Raw genomic sequence first — 18,617 nt, 5'->3', positions numbered from 1 at the left:
TTACTGCTCCTCCAGCTTTCCCTTAGATTTTGACCTGATAATTACATACTATTTTCTAGTCATTACATTCTCCTTAAGGAAATAGGGTGTTTTCTACATTTTCCACTATTTTTATTGTTCTCTCAGAAGGGTATCCAAATTTTATATGAAAATTTTCAACTGCTTTCCTTATAAATTTCTTTGACATTACTTAGATTGGATGCTGCAATAGGATAGTACAAATATTTTTCCTATCTTCTGGGGAAAATAGCCAATCAAACTCTAGAAGTGAGTGATTCCTTTGTCATATGGAGGATACTTTTTTACAATTAGTTAAATATCAGATAGAAATGACAAAACTCTTTCTATATACTAAAGACCTTCAGGTTGTCAGCTGTATGTGTATCCTTGTGGGTTAAATTTAGCACTTAGAGCTCCAATTTTCTCCAAGATATGTAAAACTCATCTGTCCTGACAGTTCCCTATTGACTGCGCCTCTGAGAAGTCAATTATTCTCAACACAGACAATTTTAATTTATGCATGGTACATTATTCTTGACTTTCTATGTAACTGTTTTAATCAGAAGTTATATATTAATTTAGAGACCAATGGTTTTCTGGACAGAAATATAAAATCTGAACCTGACTCCCCTATTTGTTTAAGAAAACAGTATAATATTGATTTTATTCTTATCTTCAAGGATCACCACAGCTTTGGCCTAAGACAATGGTTGACAATCTCAAAATATAGTGTTAGATGGTCTAAGAGCTTTCTTCCCGTGGAATATCTATGCCACATAATCTCCTATCTCTCTCTCTTTCTCTCTCTCTCTCTCTCTCTCTCTCTCTCTCTCTCTCTCTCTCTCTCTCTCTCTCTCTCTCTCCCTCTCTCCCTCTCTCCCTCTCTCTCTCTCTCCCTCTCTCCCTCTCTCCCTCTCTCTCTCTCTCCCTCTCTCCCTCTCTCCCTCTCTCTCCCCCCCTCACTCTCCCTCTCTCTCTTCCATTCCTGGTATAATAGATTTTCCTATTACATTTAGCTTAAAAATTAATATATTGATTAATTACAAAAATGGCACAAATTTTTACAGCCTACCCCTATTTTCCTGGCTTTACTTAGAGATTCTGTCAACAAGAGATAGTGTGTTCTTCTAGTCTCCTACATGTACTTCAATCTGGAATGTCGTTAGTAGGAATTTTGGCTAATGGTGTGAGATGATCTCACTATTATAATTCCTAAACTACATCTGTTGTAGAACACTGACACCACTAGGACAACAGCCTTGTACTACTCCATTGGAGTATGAAAGGCCTTGTGAAATGGAATTGACCTCTTTTTCAATAGAAATATCAGTAGAGTCGGGAGTTTGGCCTAGTGGTTAAAGTGCTTGCCTAGCATGCATGAAGACCCGGGTTCGATTCCTCGGTACCACATACATAGAAAAAAGCTGGAAGTGGTGCTGAGGCTCAAGTGGTAGAGCTCTAGCCTTGAGAAAGTCCAAGGACAGTGCTCAGGCCCTGAGCTCAAGCCCAGGACTGGCAAAAAAAAAAAAAAAATATCAGTAGAACCCAATGGTTGGGCCAAGCCATCTAGCTAAACTCTAAGTATATATGAGGGAGCCCAGGTGAGGAGTTGAGTAGGGCTACACAACAGATTACCTGTAAGCATTAGTAAAGGATTAACCTGAGGAAGCTTTAGAGAGAAGGTCTCCCCTTGTATTTTGTGCCAAAACTCAATGAGACATTTACCCAAATGCAATTTCACTAGGCAGATCCCAACACTTCAACAGCCAAACCAAATAGCCCAAGTTCAGTTAAAGTCTCTTTTCACCTTGCATCTAAGCATACTTCATTAGCCAAGGCAAGACACATGGACTGTCCCAAACTCAGCAGCGTCAGAAATCTGTTCCAATCATAATGAAAGGAAGGGGGAGTGGGAGAATGCATGTTTACTGAAATTAATCCTAACCTTCATACACTAAATGTTACTTGATAAAGCTGGGTTCTGAACAAAGGCTCAGTAGCTTTGGACAGATGATCATACAAAAATAAGGTTCTATGAAATGAGCTCCAAGAAAAGGAAACAAGAGATATTCTTTAGTTGCCATTGTTTTTGTTCTCGTTTCCTTTTGCCTTGCCAGTTAGTTCATTTGTATTTGGGAGGGTAAGGGAAAACACAAGTGGAACAACAATTAACAAATACAACAGTGATACTCAGTAGACATTATGAAGGAAATGAACTGGATATCTTATGGGTAAGGATGGGAGGAAAAAATGGGAGAGAGAACAACAGGAAGGGGAGACGTGGTTGTACCTGATTCATTTGACAGCCACTCCTCTGCATACCAACTACACAAATAAAATTTAAAAAGAAAGTTAAGCTGGGTCTCCAAATAAGCCCAAAGCAACTTCTCTCCCGGGCCTTGCAGGCTCCCTGAGGGGCAGAGGGGCTCTGAGATTTCACAAGTGGATTTTCCCTTGCTGTTAGCAAAACACATGGTGAGTGGCAGCCGATGCTGAAGGCTTAGAACCCTCAAGATTAATGCTCTAAATTAGGAACAAAGCATTCCACGGGCTACGTCAAAACTTTAAAAATAAGCCTTTGCTCCATACATCGCTAATGACCTTACCAAAGACGTTCAAACTGTTTATTGTCTTCAATCCCTGTTCCCATGTGGAGTCTTCAGGATGCAACACAAAGTTTAGGTCAGGTCTATAGTGGACTACATACAGTCAAATTCTCAAGTGTATGAACAGTCAGAAACCTATTATAAGAAAGTTGCCTGTACATTCTTTAAAGAAATAGAAGAGGCAATTCAAAATTTCATATGGAATGATAAAAAAAAAACCCTTATAGCAAAAACACTTCTTAGCAGAAAGAACAGCGCTGGAGGAATTTCAATTCCAAACTTTAGACTCTATTACAGGGCTATAATATCAAAATAGCTTGGTACTGGCACAAGAACAGGCCTAAAGACCAATGGAATAGAACTGAGGACCCAGATATTAAACCACAGACCTATGGCACCTAATCTTTGACAAGGGAGCCAAAAAAATAGAATGGAAGAAAGACAGCCTCTTCAACAAGTTGTGCTGGCAGAACTGGTTAAGCACCTGCAGAAAACTAAAGTTGGATCCTTCTTTGTCACCCTGCACTAGAATTAACTCCAAATGGATCAAAGACCTGGAGGTAAAAGCTGACACACTGAAAACTTTACAAGAAGGAATAGGAGATACACTAGGCTTCCTTGACACAGGTTGAAATTTTCTTAATAAGGACCAAGAATCACAACAAATCAGGGAAAAGCTGGATAAGTGGGACTGCATTAAACTGCGGAGCTTTTGTATGGCAAAGGACATAGCTAGTAAATTAATTAGGAAGCCTACAGAGTGGGAGAAGATCTTTACCAACCATACAGCAGACAAAGGCCTCATATCTAAAATATATCAACAGCTCACAAAATTGAATCACTCCAAAACTAATCTCCAAAGTAACAACCATCCCATTAAAAGATGGGCCAAAGACTTAAAGAGAGTCTTCTCTGAAGAAGAAACAAAAATGGCCTATAGACACATGAAGAAATGCTCAACATCTCTGGTCATAAAAGTAATGCAAATCAAAACAACTCTAAGATTCCACCTCACTCCAGTTAGAATGGCCAGGATCAGGAAAATGAATAATAACAGATGCTGGAGGGGATGTGGCCAGGAGAGATCACTACTACACTGTTGGTGGGAGTGCAAACTCATTCAACCACTATGGAAAGCAGTATGGCAGTGCCTCAAAAGGCTAAACATAGAACTCCCTTATGACCCAGCAATTCCACTACTTGGCATTTACCCAACCATCCAGAAACTAGGGCATACTAAATCCACTAGCACAACAATGTTCATTGCAGCACTATTCACCATAGCAAAGATATGGAACCAACCTAGATGTCCCTCAGTTGATGAGTGGATCAACAAGTTGTGGTATTTGTACACAATGGAATTCTATGCTGCTGTCAGAAAGAATGACATCGCCCCATTTGTTAGGAAATGGAAAGACAGAAAAAATCATATTAAGTGAAGTAAGCCAGACTCAAAGGGACTTAGGCTCAATGGTTTCCCTTATTTGTCATAATCAGTAGAAACCTTGGGCTCTACTAGCAGAGATCTGCAATAGAGCAAAACCTTGATCCATAAGGCCATATAGTATGAAGCTAATTGAAAGGACCTCCAGGATATTGAAACAAAAGCCATATAACGAATGATTGTTGTCCTTAATGTACTATGTTGTCTCTCATCTCCTTTGCTGTCCCTTGGGTATCTCATATTGTTACAGTATCTCACTTTGTTATCTGATATATTGAATTTATTTGTATTTGGTTATTTGAAATTTGATAGGGAAGGGGGGAAAACCAAGATAGGGGTGGGGGGGGAGGGTAATGAGTACCAAGACATGTGAAAGGGTATCAATGTAGGTGAATTAATGCACCTTCTATCTGGCAAATATCATGTAACCCTTTTATTAATTACAATAAAAAAAGATAATTTTAAAAAAAAGTTGCCTGTAGAATCTACTTTGGGTAATTTCTTGGCTGTGGGTTATATTATTTTAGTCTTTGGTCACTCATAGGGGATACTCCTTTAAGGCTGGATCACCTCTGACCATAGCTCCTATAAATATCCTTTTGTTAAAAAAGCCACACAGCTGGGCACGGTGGCTCACACCTGTAATACTATCTACTCAGCAGGCTGAAATCTGAGGATCACAGTTCAGAGCCAGCCTGGGTACTAAAGACCATGAGACTCTTATCTCCAATTAATTACTAAAAAAACAGAAGTGGTGCTGTTTCTCAAGGGGTAGGGCAGTGGCCTTGAGCTGAAGAGCTCAGGGACAGCGTCCAGGATGAGTTCAAGTCCTACGATTGACAGAAAGCAAACAAAAGAGCCACACAGTAAGATAATTCTATCGCCAACTCAAGGCTGAGAGTAGGAGAGCACCTAACAATTACCTAACCTTCTGCAGCAGATTTAAGAAAAAACCTACAGGAAAATCTTGGGACATACATAGAAGTCACCAGTGGACTGCCCAATAAGATTGGTTTATTGATTCCTTATTAACTGTTCAACTCAGAAATAATTGACCCATCATGTGGCCAATTCTAAACACACACACACACACACACACACACACACGCACACACACACACACACACACACACACACACACTCATATGCACAAATACTTCATCAAAAGAATAAACAAAATAATTGAACTCTTGAGAGAAGGTCTAAGGAGCCAAGAGTAGGAGCAATGTTTTGATGGTTTTTGGGTTTTTGGTTTTTTGTGGTTTTTCATGGGTTTTTTTTGTATAATGTGGGACTCCTCCCTTTCTCAAAGTCTTATGGGAGCTATTTGATGAAGCTGACTTCATCCATTTTGGGTTTTTTTCTTTTCATTTCTTGCTCCAAAAGACATTTTTGAAAGGTCTGGGACATAAACATATAAATAGGGGATTCCTTGGAAGATGGAATGTGACTATGTCTCAGGAAGATTATGTGTCCTGTGATCAGACTCTCACTTTTATTTTTCTTTTTTTCCTGTTTTGTGCTAGTTGTAGGGCTTGAATTCAGGGTCTGGGCTCTATCCCAGTGAAACAGGGACTTAAAAAACGCTACCTCAAAGAAATATTTTCAGAATTAAATGATGCAATGAAATTGAAAACTGGACATTAGTGGGTATCATAAATCTGTGCCAATTGTTAATTATCTCAATCGCTTGCATAGGCCATTTTTCAAATACATTGTCACATCTATATCTTGTTCATTAGAATATAAAGATGAAGACTTTCTGATTGCTATAGACTCTCTGTGGCTCTTTGCTACCAAATTCATATGTGGAATGCTTACTGGTTGCATGATGGAATTAGAAGGTAGGGACTTGGAAAGTAATTTTGATATGATTGTGCAGCCCTTCATGATAGGATTTGTGCCCACAAAAGAGAAAACACAAAGGACACAAGACAGCAAAAATCACTCCCCCCACTTCTGTCTTTTCTCTATTATCTGTCTTGTCTCTTTTTCTCCTTCCCCCTCCCATTCAAAGATAAAACAAAAAAAGACAATCACTTATAAAAACAAGGAAGTGGTTTTAAGATGTCAAATTTCTATCACCCTGGTTTGAAATTCCCACCTCCATGGTGGTAGTGGGAAATAAACATTTGTTGTTGAGGCTATCATTGTGTGTGTGTGTGTGTGTGTGTGTGTGTTGGTATGTAACAACCTGAGATGGGTCATTGACTCGTCCACTAAAATGCCTTTGGGAACCGGTATCATTTCCACAGGCAGGACATTGTGCATTAAAGATTTACCTTCCTTGGACAATGAGGACATGTTGATTTAAAAGCTGATGGAGGACAAGTTAACTGCCCAGATTATCTTCACCAAAGGAAAAAAATATCAGGTCTCAAGGAACCAGGAACCTGCTCTCTGGGACATGTTCTCTACCTTTGAGTTCCGCTCATAGGCTTGTATGTCGGTAGCGTTTATAAAGTTAAGCTTCAGCTTTTCTGCCTACTTTCATTGACTATCTAAACAGTGCCTGAAATGTCTGGTCCCAAGAGCATTCTATTCAGAGTAACAACCAGATTGTCAATTATCCAGTGTGGTGTCGAATCCAGAGGAAGTGATGGCTACATGGCTTGCACAGTCTATGACACGCACTGAGGAAGCAATGGAGAATGAAATAAGGCTCTGAGTCATGACAACAGATTGCAGCTCACTGGAAGGGATGTCTACTTTTTAATGCCAACATCTAAAGGAAATGTTGTATTATATTGCACTGTACTATATGGTATTATTTTATTGTGTATGTTGCATAATGCAGTATTGCATTGTGTTGTTTTATTTTGTATTGCTATATTATATCGTATTATATATTGTTAAGTTTGCAAAGTTTCTGTAAATGCTGGCAGCCTTCCTGGGAGGTCTGATAACTTGCAGTTATTATCAGAGAGTATTCAAGAAAGACTGAAACTTACCAGATCACTTTAGAGGAAAGATGCTCTTATATGGTGGACAAAATCTATAGTTGCCTTTAAGACTTTTCACAGCAGCTATTGCCTGTCCAGGAGAGGGAGAAAGAAAAGAACTCAGCTATTTTCCAAAATTCTAACTTACACATTGAATAAGGGACCTCAGAAGTATACACATTTTTTTAAACACATACAAAAGTTAATTTATTCACAGATTTAATCTGGCAGTTGGTTAGAATTTGGCAGCTTTATTTTGTTCACATAAGCTATTAAACAAAAGAGGATTTCTGATTTCTTCCCACTATTAGTCTTCTTTATGAGATAACAACCATCTGTTAGAGTCACATGTCTATCAGGATAGGAATTCCTTTCAGTTTCATTAATGTGTTTGTAAACTGAAATATCTTCTCAGGCTCAATAATGAGTCAGACTCTTCCTTCCATATGGAAATGGGATTCAGCAAAGATATGTTATCAAACTTGTGCTACTAAAAATAAATGTTTCTTTTTCTTGTAGCAGACTCTTAATCCTTGTCCCCTATCCTAGAGTTGGATTCATCATTTTTCCAATGTCCAAGTCAATGACTGACACTTAAGAAATACTTCCTAACTTAATAAATGAATGAGTGAAATAGTTATATTATTACTTTATATTTTCTTTTTTAAAAGACAAAATGTGAAAGTCAATCCACATTACCCTAGGAGGCAAAATTTGTTTAATATGGAATTATAATAAGATATATATGATATATAGTATATTAACCAACAATTAATTATTATAATAATAAAATACTTGGAAAAAATAATTTATAGATACATGTTAGTTTTTTTGCTATTGTGCTCTGCATACACTATATATTTTACTACAAAGGTACACACACAGAGATATTTTTATATTTTAGCAAATAAATAGCCTTGCTTACCATTATTAACCAAGAAGTTGACAAAATTTGTCATTACTTATAATTGGTGAGCTAGCTATTACCAGTATCATTTGTTCTATTCCATTAGATATCACCTGGGAAATGTGTATTTTCCAACACAATAAGGACATTTTTCCAGATCATTTCTCCTCAAAGTGTCATCCATATACATCAAATTGAGATTCATTAGAAGTAGAGTTTTACAGCAAGAGCTACTAAATCTGAATCTGCATTGTAACAAGACTCAGCACTGGGAGATGGTGATTAAAGACCTCAATGATGGTGACTCAACTGTACCAGTAGCTAATGTCTAAAGACAACAAAATTCCTATGAACCTCTCTCTGGCCCTTTGTCCTTCTCCTCAAATTTCTAATGGATGAGAGGCCATCCATTCCTAAACCCATTCCTTCTCTTAGAAATGTTGACTGGAGCAAAATTAGTGTTTGGACTGAATGTATAACAACAATTATAAATTAGTGAAATTATTATATCCTGTGCTTAGTTTCTTCTGCCTTGTCAGCCTAGGCTCTCCTTCCCAGAATGAAGTGACTATTCCATTTATGCTTGCCCATGCACAGAGTACTTATGAACACTAAGTTTTTAGTGTTTTTTAAGGATGATGATAATGGCAACAATGACGGTAACAATTCGCTTTAGATGAGAATTTTAAATGCTTCTCTTAAATATTCCCACCAAGCTGCTCAGAATTTTAAATAACTAGCAGAGCCCTATATCCTGTAACAGAAAGGTAGTATTAAGGAGACAGCTGAGGCAGACAGAAATTGAAGTTGTCATTCAGATGATAGTCAACACAAACTTGAACTACTACTTGTTTTGATCTGTATTTATGTATGAAAGACTAACAAAGATGATTTTTGACCTGAATTTCCTTTGAACATGTGATTCTCCTGTTTTAAATTATCCCAGATGATCGATGTGGTTATATGATAACATATTCTGGAAAGCTTAATATTAAGGCTTTAGGAGAAAGAAAAAGAAGCACTTAAGCAAATTGTTAAATTTTGGCTTGAAGCATGTGTTTCAGACCATAGAAGCTGATGGAATGTTTGCATATTTCAGATTCAGATTTAATAGTTTTTAGCAAGACACTATGCAGTAGTGAGAGAAACATGAATAATTACATTTAAAAAAATAGCTATAGGCCCTGAATTACTTGGAAGAACCAAGAATCAGGACACGATCAGGAACTGGCATAAAAGAATCTTCTCGTATGGGTAAACTCTAAGCAGGTTAATTTTTCTAAATCTATGGAATGTTTTAAATTCAATTTTGTCTGGAGATGCTTCATACTGACCTGGTCCAGGAGAACAATTCTACAATTTTGAGTTTATATTTTTATTCCTGAGATGGAAAGTCATATCAAGTTATATTGCATTGACACTAAACCCAAATTTCTGATTTTTCCATTTGTTCATTATTTTAGTACTCACTAGGGCTCATGATTTGGTCAGCCTTTAAAAACATCTTAAAATGGGACCAGGAGCATGGCCTAGTGGTAGAGTGCTTGCTTAGCATGCATGCAAAAGCCCTGGAAAGGGCTAGAAGGGGTGCTGAATCTTAACTGGTAAAGCACTAGCCTTGAGAAACCCAAAGAGAGTGCCCAAGCCTTGAATTCACACACACACACACACACACACACACACACACACACACACGCGCGCGCCAGAATTATATCCAGTTTTGAATTGCTCCTGGGATATGTGTGTGGCCAAATATATCTTTCAATGATGACTAGTAAATGCCACTCCACATTCTTTTCTTACGCTGTGATGGTTTCATCCTTTCTCATACAGCAGTGGAAACTATCACTTCTCGCTTTGACCTTGAGCAGATCTCTTATAAGGACCTTGATCAATAGAGTATGAGATTTTTAAGACTACAACATAACAATGACAATAAATTTTCTGCTTTTGTTTCTTGGAACATTTGTTTGGGGAACCTAACAGTCACACTGTGAGAAAATCCATTCAGTATGGGGAAACGACAAGCTAACATTCAATTTCCTTATTAATGGTACAATATTTAATGGACGAGTAGAATTTCATTGAGTGTGTGTGTGTGTGTGTGTGTGTGTACCTTATTTTCTTGATTCATTTGTCCACTGAGGGGCATCTATCTGGGTTAATTCCATATCTATTTTTTAATTAAATTCTATTGTAAAGGTGATATACAGAGGAACAGTCCTGGAATTAACATATTGGCTTTATATAGATCATTTATTTCTTCCTGCACCTGTCCTGCTCACTTTCACATTGGAGCATACTCGCCTGCCAGAAATGGCTTTCATGATCTCTTCTGTACTTCATGTCCTCATTTCCTCATAGCACCCTTAAATCTTTGCATTTCCAGAAGCTTAATTTGAGTACAACACATTTAATCTCACCACAATCATTTAGCAGCACTATTATTTATTTTTTTGCACTTTATACTTTGCCATTACTTTATCCAGGTCTTTAATATTTTCATTTGTAAATGCTTTGTTCTTTCTACCAAAAGTTTCTGGATTAAAGCAATATGTAATTCTTTTGGATACAAATAAAATTGTGTATTTTAAGTTAGCAATCACTTCAAAACAATCTTCTATTCTTTCTTTTTCTTTTTTTTTCTATTTTGTAAGTTGTGGGACTAGAACTGAGGGCCTGGGCACTGTCCCCAAGATTTTTCACACAAGGCTAGTGCTCTTTGAGACACAGCTCCACTTCTGGTTTTCCAGTGGTTAGTTGAGGTCTGTCCTACTCCAACTGACTTGGAATTGCAATCCTCATCTCTCTGCCTCCTGAATAACTAAGAATACAGGCATGAGCTACCAGCACCTAATAAAACAAATAATTTTAAAATAAAGTGACAACAATGAACATATTTAGTTTATATTTCTATGGGAAGACAATTTAGGCTAGACCTGATGGAAAATATTTTTTGTGTATGTCTCAGTAAGTTCTCTCACATGCATTGGCTTTCTGGATCTTGTTATACTGTCTCATATGTCTGAGGCTTCAGGCAGGACAAAGGGACAAAGTTTTGTATTCCTAGTGTTATCTCTCTTCCTTCATCCAGTTTGCATGGGCTCACTCAGAGGGAAGCTGGGAAGCATGACAAGAGACTGAATTGAGAGCTCACAGGCTTCTGGAGTCTAGACTGAGGACAAGCACACTTCTGCATTCTGCTGATTGAAGGAAATCACAAGGCCAACCTAGATTCAGTGACTAAGAATGTAAATCAATGCTTAATTATATGGACACCAGATCTGTGTTTTACCTTATGCTACTTCCAATTAAGTTTATCTCATTTTCAAGCAGTGTTCTAGCAAGCACATTAGAAATATTCTTCCAGTGCTTGCTTCGGCAGCACATATACTAAAATTGGAACGATACAGAGAAGATTAGCATGGCCCCTGCGAAAGGATGACACGCAAATTTGTCAAGCATTCCATATTTTTGTGACATAAGCCAGACTCAAAGGAACTTAGGCTCAATGGTTTCCCTCATTCATCATAACCTGTAGAAACCTTGGGCTCTACTAGCAGAGATTTGCACTAGAGCAAAATCTTGATACATAAGGCCATATAGTATGAAGCTAATTGAATGGACCTCTAGGATATTGAAACAAAAGCCATATAATGAATGATTGCTGTACTTAATGTGCTATATTATCTCATCTCTTTTGCTGTTCCTTTGTTATCTCATATTGACACAATATCTCACTTTGTTATCTGATATATTGGATACATTTGTATTTGGTTACTTGAAATTGGACAGGGAAGGGGGGGAAAACCAAGAGGGGGGAGAGGGGAGGGTAATGGGACCAAGACATGTGGAAGGGTATCAATGTATGTGAATTAATGCACCTTCTATCTGGCAAATATCATGTTACCCTTTTATTAAATACAATAAAAAAGAAATATAAAAAAAAATTGAATCACTCCAAAACTAATCTCCATCTCATTAAAAGATGGGTCAAAGACTTAAAGAGAGACTTCTCTGAAGAAGAATTAAGAATGGCCTATAGACACATGAAGAAATGCTCAACATCTTTGGCCATAAAAGAAATGCAAATCAAACCAACTCTAAGATTGCACCTCATTCCAGTTAGAATGTCCAAGATCAAGAAATCTAATAACAACAGAGGCTGGAGTGGATGTGGCCAGGAGGGATCACTACTACACTGTTGGTTGTATTGCAACTCATTCAACCACTATGGAAAGCAGTATGGTAGTTCCTCAAAAGACTAAACATAGAGCTTCCCTATGACCCACTTGGCATTTACCCAATAGTCCAGAAACAAGGACATACTAAATCTACTAGCACAACAATGTTCATTGCAGCACTATTTATCATAGCAAAGATATGGAACCAACCTAGATGCCCCTCAGTTGATGAGTGGATCAACAAGATGTGGTATTTATACACAATGGAATTCTATGCTGCTGTCAGAAAGAATGACATCGCCAAATTTGTAAGGAAATAGAAACAAGTAAAAAGAAAAAGATAAACAATACAGGAATTAATAAATCATTTTCAATTTGGAAAAAAAAAGAAATATTCTTCCAAATCCAGCATAGTCTTAAACCCACAATATGTTATTTAATGAAAACATGTTAAGTCAGATAGAAAATAGTGCAATGTGATGCTTCACAACTCCAAAGAATGGCTATTTTTTAAATATAGAAAATATAGATATTGGCAAATAATATAATAAGTGGGACTCTCAGAGTGCTGGTGAAGATATAAATTTACACAATTGGAAACTACTTCATAGTACCTAAGTATGTAAATCTTTGGATCTAACACTTCCAACTCTAGATATATTTACAATGGAAATCCAAGTATATACTTAACAAAAGACAAGTATGAGAATTCTATTCAAAAAGTAAAGGGTATTCTAAATATATATTTGGAATACTTATATATTCTTGTCTCACTACTTGAGCCCATGTAGTGAAAGCAAGAGAAAAGCTAGGTATCCCTGCCTCCATTTTTGTATATTTCCTTTTTCTAAGCAATTCAGTTTGTAGTGGCAGTTGGAATCCAGAAAGGACAGGACAGATCCATAGCATCTTTATGACATGGGATGTCTTATTTCCCTAAGGGGAAAAAAAAGTGTTACAGGATAGACCACCATACCCAAATGAGGGCAGTTATCTCCAGTGATGAGATTGCACACTAGTAAAATAGTAACCATCTTTTGGGAGCCAGATTGTTCTACCCAAGTGATAAGAGTAATAACTTTTCCTGACTCTCAAGAGCCACAACATAGATAATGATCAATCAAGCAACACCTTTAGTAAGACTGTTTGCCTATAAGTACTTTCCATTCCCAGTCCTATTTCTCTATTTAAACCTGAAGATCATGTCATTCTAGACTGTACAATAAATCCTATTCTGTCTTTCAACATCTCTTTTTACTCAAAGTGTTAGGGAGAGTCGCTAGACCTCACGTGTGGAACTCTAGGAATTTAAGCCTGGAAACTAAAACTCTGGATTTGAAATGAGGGCACAGGGTGTAACCAGTGGCATCTTGGCTGTGTGGTGAATGATATGGAATTGGGTTTAACTGGAGCAATATTGTCTTCATGGTAATATCCATTATATTGCAGCAGTTATTATAAGGAGATAATTTACATATATAGAAAGATGTGTGTAGGTTATAGGCAAGCACTAAACTATGTAAAAGGCTTGAGTGTCACTATATGCTCTTTTGTGTCCTTCTTTCAGAAGTCCTGCACCAAAGCCCCATATATAATGAAAGATGACAATCAGAATGAATGAACTCAAGTGGATGTGACTAACATGGATGAATCCCACAAACAAAACATTGAGCCAAAGAAGTAAAATACCAAGAGTCCATGCTGCAGGATTTAATTTAGAAAGTACAAAATTGGAGTACTTAATTACCAAGTTAGACATCATTATCTTTGTAAGGGAGCTGTAACTGGAAGGATATCCAAGGGATTTCTATATTCCTGGACATGCAAGCTTCATGGTTTGGTCACCTAAACATATGTTAAACATCAATCAAAAAATAGCTAGCTTCAAACATATGAAGAAGAAATGTTTTTGCCATCGTATGGGCAATCGTATACTGGCCAGGTTCCTGACCTACCAATGATTGCTGTGACTGAGGCATCCTGACTCTGTAGCAGTGGCGAGTGCAAACATGAACTGTTAAGAGGCACAGCCATCCACATAAAGGAGCAAAGCCATCAGGAGAAAACACTTCTGTGACAAGGGGAAAACATAGTACTCCACTTTCTCCATCTGTCACACCATATGCAGTAGCTTCTATCAACAGTCAATTTGCTATGTGTGATGGAGGACATTTCTTTCAAGTGGGAGAATAATTTGTCCCTCTTTAAGATGAAGAATTTTTTTTTATTGGTTTTTGTTTTTGTTGTTTTTCACTCTCGATGTTTGTAGAGTCAAGTTGCTATCCATGCAGGCAGTCTCAACTGAACAAAATTGAGTCCTAGAAAAAAATCCAGGTTCCATTACCAAAAAAAGTCATTGTCTTTATTTTCATTTATTTATCACGGTTTTTCGGCATTTGTACCTTTTGAATTCCATGGCCATTCCCCTTTTAGACATTACATGAGCCTCCCTGAAGATGATCCATCTACAGAGATTTAATAGTCTAATCATTAACTATTATTTTGTTGTTCCTTTAATTTTCAATCATCTTTGTTCAGGAAAATTTTATCCTGACCAACTTAACTATTTCAATCTTTTGAGAGCCAGTGGTGGGAAATCATAACAAAATTACCACCAATGGATGTTGTCCAACCAATGTTAGGCTTTCCTCCTTGATTTGTAATTCTCTTTCCAAGTCAATAGTCAATTCTTTCTCCAATCCTCCTTAAGGCCACTTGCAAATTTCCACCGATTCCCTTGTTTTTGTCAAATCTTCTCATTTCCTACATTCGTGAAGGAACCAGTCTGATGAGAAGTCTCTCCTTCAGCACAATGCCATAATCAATCTGACAAGGTCCCATGCTTCAAAATTCCTTATGCTCCACATAATAGTGTAATGCTTGCTATTACTGTTTTGAAATCCTGTTTGTTTGTTGTTTTCCTTTTCCTTTCAGGACTGGTGTTTGAATTCTCAGAATTAGCTCTATCAGTAGTTCTATACTTCTAATACATTTATATGCTGTGGGTTTTTTATTGTTGTTTTGGATAAAGTTTTGCTTCCTATCATGGCATTTACCTGAATCTAATGTACCCATAGCAGCTAGGATGTCACCTCATGTGTCTCCTTTTATTTAAATGGAGTCTCCAAAACTCTTCAGCCTTGGATTAGGTTAGGAATGAAATCTTGTCAACCTCAGATTCCAACAAAGCTTAAATGACAGGGGCTCACCACTACACCCAGCTAAAGGTAGAGAAGAGTGCATAGCCTTGCCTCAAACAGTAATTCGCTGCTTTTATCCTGCCAAGTAGCTAAATTAGGACCAGCACTAACTATTGTCTTGAAATTTTTATTTTTATTTTATTTATTTATTTATTTATTTTTGCCAGTCCTGGGCTTGAGCTCAGGGCTTGAGCACTGTCCTTGGACTTTCTCAAGGCTAGAGCTCTACCACTTGAGCCTCAGCACCACTTCCAGCTTTTTTCTATGTATGTGGTACCAAGGAATCGAACCCGGGTCTTCATGCATGCTAGGCAAGCACTTTAACCACTAGGCCAAACTCCCGGCCCTGTCTTGAAATTTTTAATAATTGGGGTGGGTCTACCTCTTACCAATGGAAGCATTCCTTTTTGCTTTCCTGCTTCACGAATTGACATCTCTCCTACTCAATACAAATTTGCTTTGAAGTTTTGAATAGCCAATAGTTCCCATACCATACAATTTTCCCATTTAAAGTATATAATTAAGTAACTACAGTGTATATAGAAAGTTAGGCAACCATCACTGCTATCTAATTGTCAAAAGCAGAAACAGAAACATGTACTACCTGTAATCATCCCCACTCTCCAAACAAGCAGTTCCTCACACTGACCAATCTGCTTTTTCTCTCTGTGTATTTGCTTACTATAGTCATTTAATGTAAATAGAATTACACAATACATATGATCTCTTATAACCATTTTCTCTTGCTTTTGTTGAGAGCCAGGGATGAAAACCACAACTGCACAACCTAACATCATGCTTTCAAGGCTAAGATACATTCCTTTGGACTCCTGTCTCTCCTAGACCTTTGTCCAGAATTATTTCTGTTTTCTATAGAATCCCAAAGCATCACGGTCTCAAATTCTCCACAGTCTTCACAACAAAACCCTTCTTTCTTTCCATCTTATAGCCTCTCCTGCTCGTCCTTGCCCTCTCCTTCTGTTTCAAGCCAGGTTTTGTTGTCTTTTTTTTTTTTCTCATCTGCCAGCCTTCTTGGTCTGGCTTCTACTCCATGAGACTAAAGAAAACACTCCAGGGAATTTGTAAGCTGAGTGTTTTAAGCTCCAGATTGTGGCTGTTTTACAGCAAGCATGGGGCAGCCTTCACTAGAAGTCACTTCTACCCTTCAACTCTGTACCTAAGTCACTCCCTGCTGAACAGAACATTGATCTGTCTCATATGACATAAAACACACCTCTATTCTGCCCATCTCTCTAGTCCTGGGTTAAACCCAAGATACCTGACTCAGCTTGGATGAGAGCTCTCTACAGATTTTCCCATACTGACAGAAGAGCTGTTTGTCTTGCTACTTCTGGGGCAACACACTGGCACTGAGGCATAAACCAAGAGCAAGAAACCCTTCAACTTATGTGATCTTCTCTCACCTCCTCAGTAAGCTGATTCCTTATAGCATAGTCTGGAAGATAAGGTAAGATGAAGAGAATAAAGTAGCATATTATATATATATATTCTGTATTAATATACATTATATATTAATATATATATGTAGAAAGAGAGAGAGAGAGAGAGAGAGAGAGAGAGAGAGAGAGAGAGAGAGAGAGAGAGAGAGAGAGAGAGAGAGAGAGGCAGACTAAGGAATAAAAGCAGCTCCAGAAAGTAAAACTGAAAACTCAGACCAGCAATCTCATCACCTTTTCTTGTTTTTTTAGATGTTAAGGTGTGGGGAGCCCCGGGACCTGGAGGCGCGTGTCTCCCTTTCACTGTGGGGCGGCCTGCGGTGCTGGTGGCTGCGTGACTCAGGGATATCCACCGCATGACCGGATGAAGGCCGGCATCCATTTTGGGCAGTGCTGCCATTGTTAGCAGAAGCCTGGTCTCTGCGTGGCCGGATGCATGAAGGGTGCATGACTGGAGCGTGTGAAGCCGTGATTGGAGGGCCTGGGTGAGCTGACATGAGTTGATTGGCCCACTGCCTGTATATAGCGGCCTGGAGAGAGGAAGGGGGAGGAGGAGGAGAAGAATAAAGGATCCTGCTTAAGCTAGCATTGTGTTGCGTGTCTGTCTTCCTTGCGGGACAAGGATAGCGCGTGATATTAAGGTCCAATAATATAAAGACATTATCTGACTTTCTGCCTTGAGATGTTAAGAAGCTGCAAACTCTTTGAATAGTTAAGAGAGAGAATTAAAGGATGGTATGGCAAATGGAGGCTCTAAAACTGATACCTATTGTTTTTGTATTTTGGGTAAGCCTAGCTCATTTGCTTCTATACTTTTGAATAATAACCAAGCCTGTCTTTGCCATGTTTTATATTATAAGTCCACCCCAGACCTATAGTATCAGTGTCTGGAAATTTAGCAAAATATAAGGGGGTGTGTAGATAAGAACTGAAGGCATATAGCTGGGCACAGCGGCTCACGCCTGAAATCCTGTCTACTCAGGAGGCTGAGAGCTGAGGGTCAAGATTCAAAGCCAATCTGGGCACTAAAGTCCGTGAGACTTTTATCTCCAATTAACTACCAGAAAATTGGAAGTGGCACTGTGGTTCAGGGTTAGGGTGATAGACTTGAACTAAAGAGCTCAGGGACAGTGTCCAGGCCCAGAGTTCAAGTCCACAATAGACCCCAGCCAACACCCCCCCCCAATAAAAAAAGAATTTAAAGGCATATTCAATTTCTCCTACTATTTATCCTATTTTAGTATAATAAATTCTTACAAAGCTTTTACCTTCTACATATATATATACATATATATATGTATATATATATGTGTATATATATATATATATATATACTGATATGGGGGCTTGAACTCAGACCCTGGGTGCTATTCCTTAGTTTTTTTTTAACTCAAGGATAGTATCCTACCACCTGAGCCATAGCTCTACTCATGGCTATTTTGCGTATTGGTTGGATATAAGTCTCACAGACTTTCCTACCTGGACTGGTTTGGATTCACAATGCTCAGTGTTTGGGAATTACTAGAGGAGGAAAGGGATGAGAGGAATCTCTCAGCTTCCCTGTTACCATGTAAATCATATGATCTTAATATCTACAATAAAAAGTATTTTGAGAAGGCTCAACAAACAAATGAAAGTCTCATTGGCCATGGGTGGCTTATGCCTTTAATCTTAGCTATTCTCAGGAGGCTGAGATCTGAGGCCTGTGGTTCATCCCACAAATGATGAGGTGGCAATTTCTAATCTAAAGTCTTGAAATCCATTAATGATCATAATTGGAAAGATCTGGATGTAGGTACATCTGGCATGCTGAAAAAACTGCCAGTTCTGAAAAAAGGAAAGACAGGCTACAGATAAAGATTTTTGTTGTTGTTGCT

At 38.0% G+C, this 18,617-nt stretch overlaps 1 protein-coding gene and 1 non-coding gene across 2 annotated transcripts in view; both read left to right on the top strand.

The window, feature by feature from the left end:
* Plcb1 (phospholipase C beta 1) overlaps positions 1–17,115 on the top strand; it is a 652,247-nt gene extending 635,132 nt beyond the window's left edge. Inside the window, exon 32 of the mRNA XM_090352012.1 lies at positions 16,993–17,115. Within this exon, the coding sequence (XP_090208138.1) occupies positions 16,993–17,100 (108 nt within the window). The 3' untranslated portion in view covers positions 17,101–17,115. The remainder of the gene's footprint in view (positions 1–16,992) is intronic.
* LOC150050214 (U6 spliceosomal RNA) lies at positions 11,269–11,375 on the top strand. Its single transcript, XR_016538757.1, has one exon. It is a non-coding gene; the product is annotated as a U6 spliceosomal RNA (small nuclear RNA).
* Positions 17,116–18,617: the final 1,502 nt, after the last annotated feature.

The sequence above is a fragment of the Megascapheus bottae genome, chromosome 18 (genome assembly GCF_031878675.1).
Source record: "Megascapheus bottae isolate mThoBot1 chromosome 18, mThoBot2.hap1, whole genome shotgun sequence".
In the NCBI taxonomy this organism is placed as follows: Eukaryota; Metazoa; Chordata; class Mammalia; order Rodentia; family Geomyidae; genus Megascapheus; species Megascapheus bottae.
Note: the sequence above shows the minus strand (reverse complement) of the source record. Positions and strands in the feature narration are given on the sequence as shown.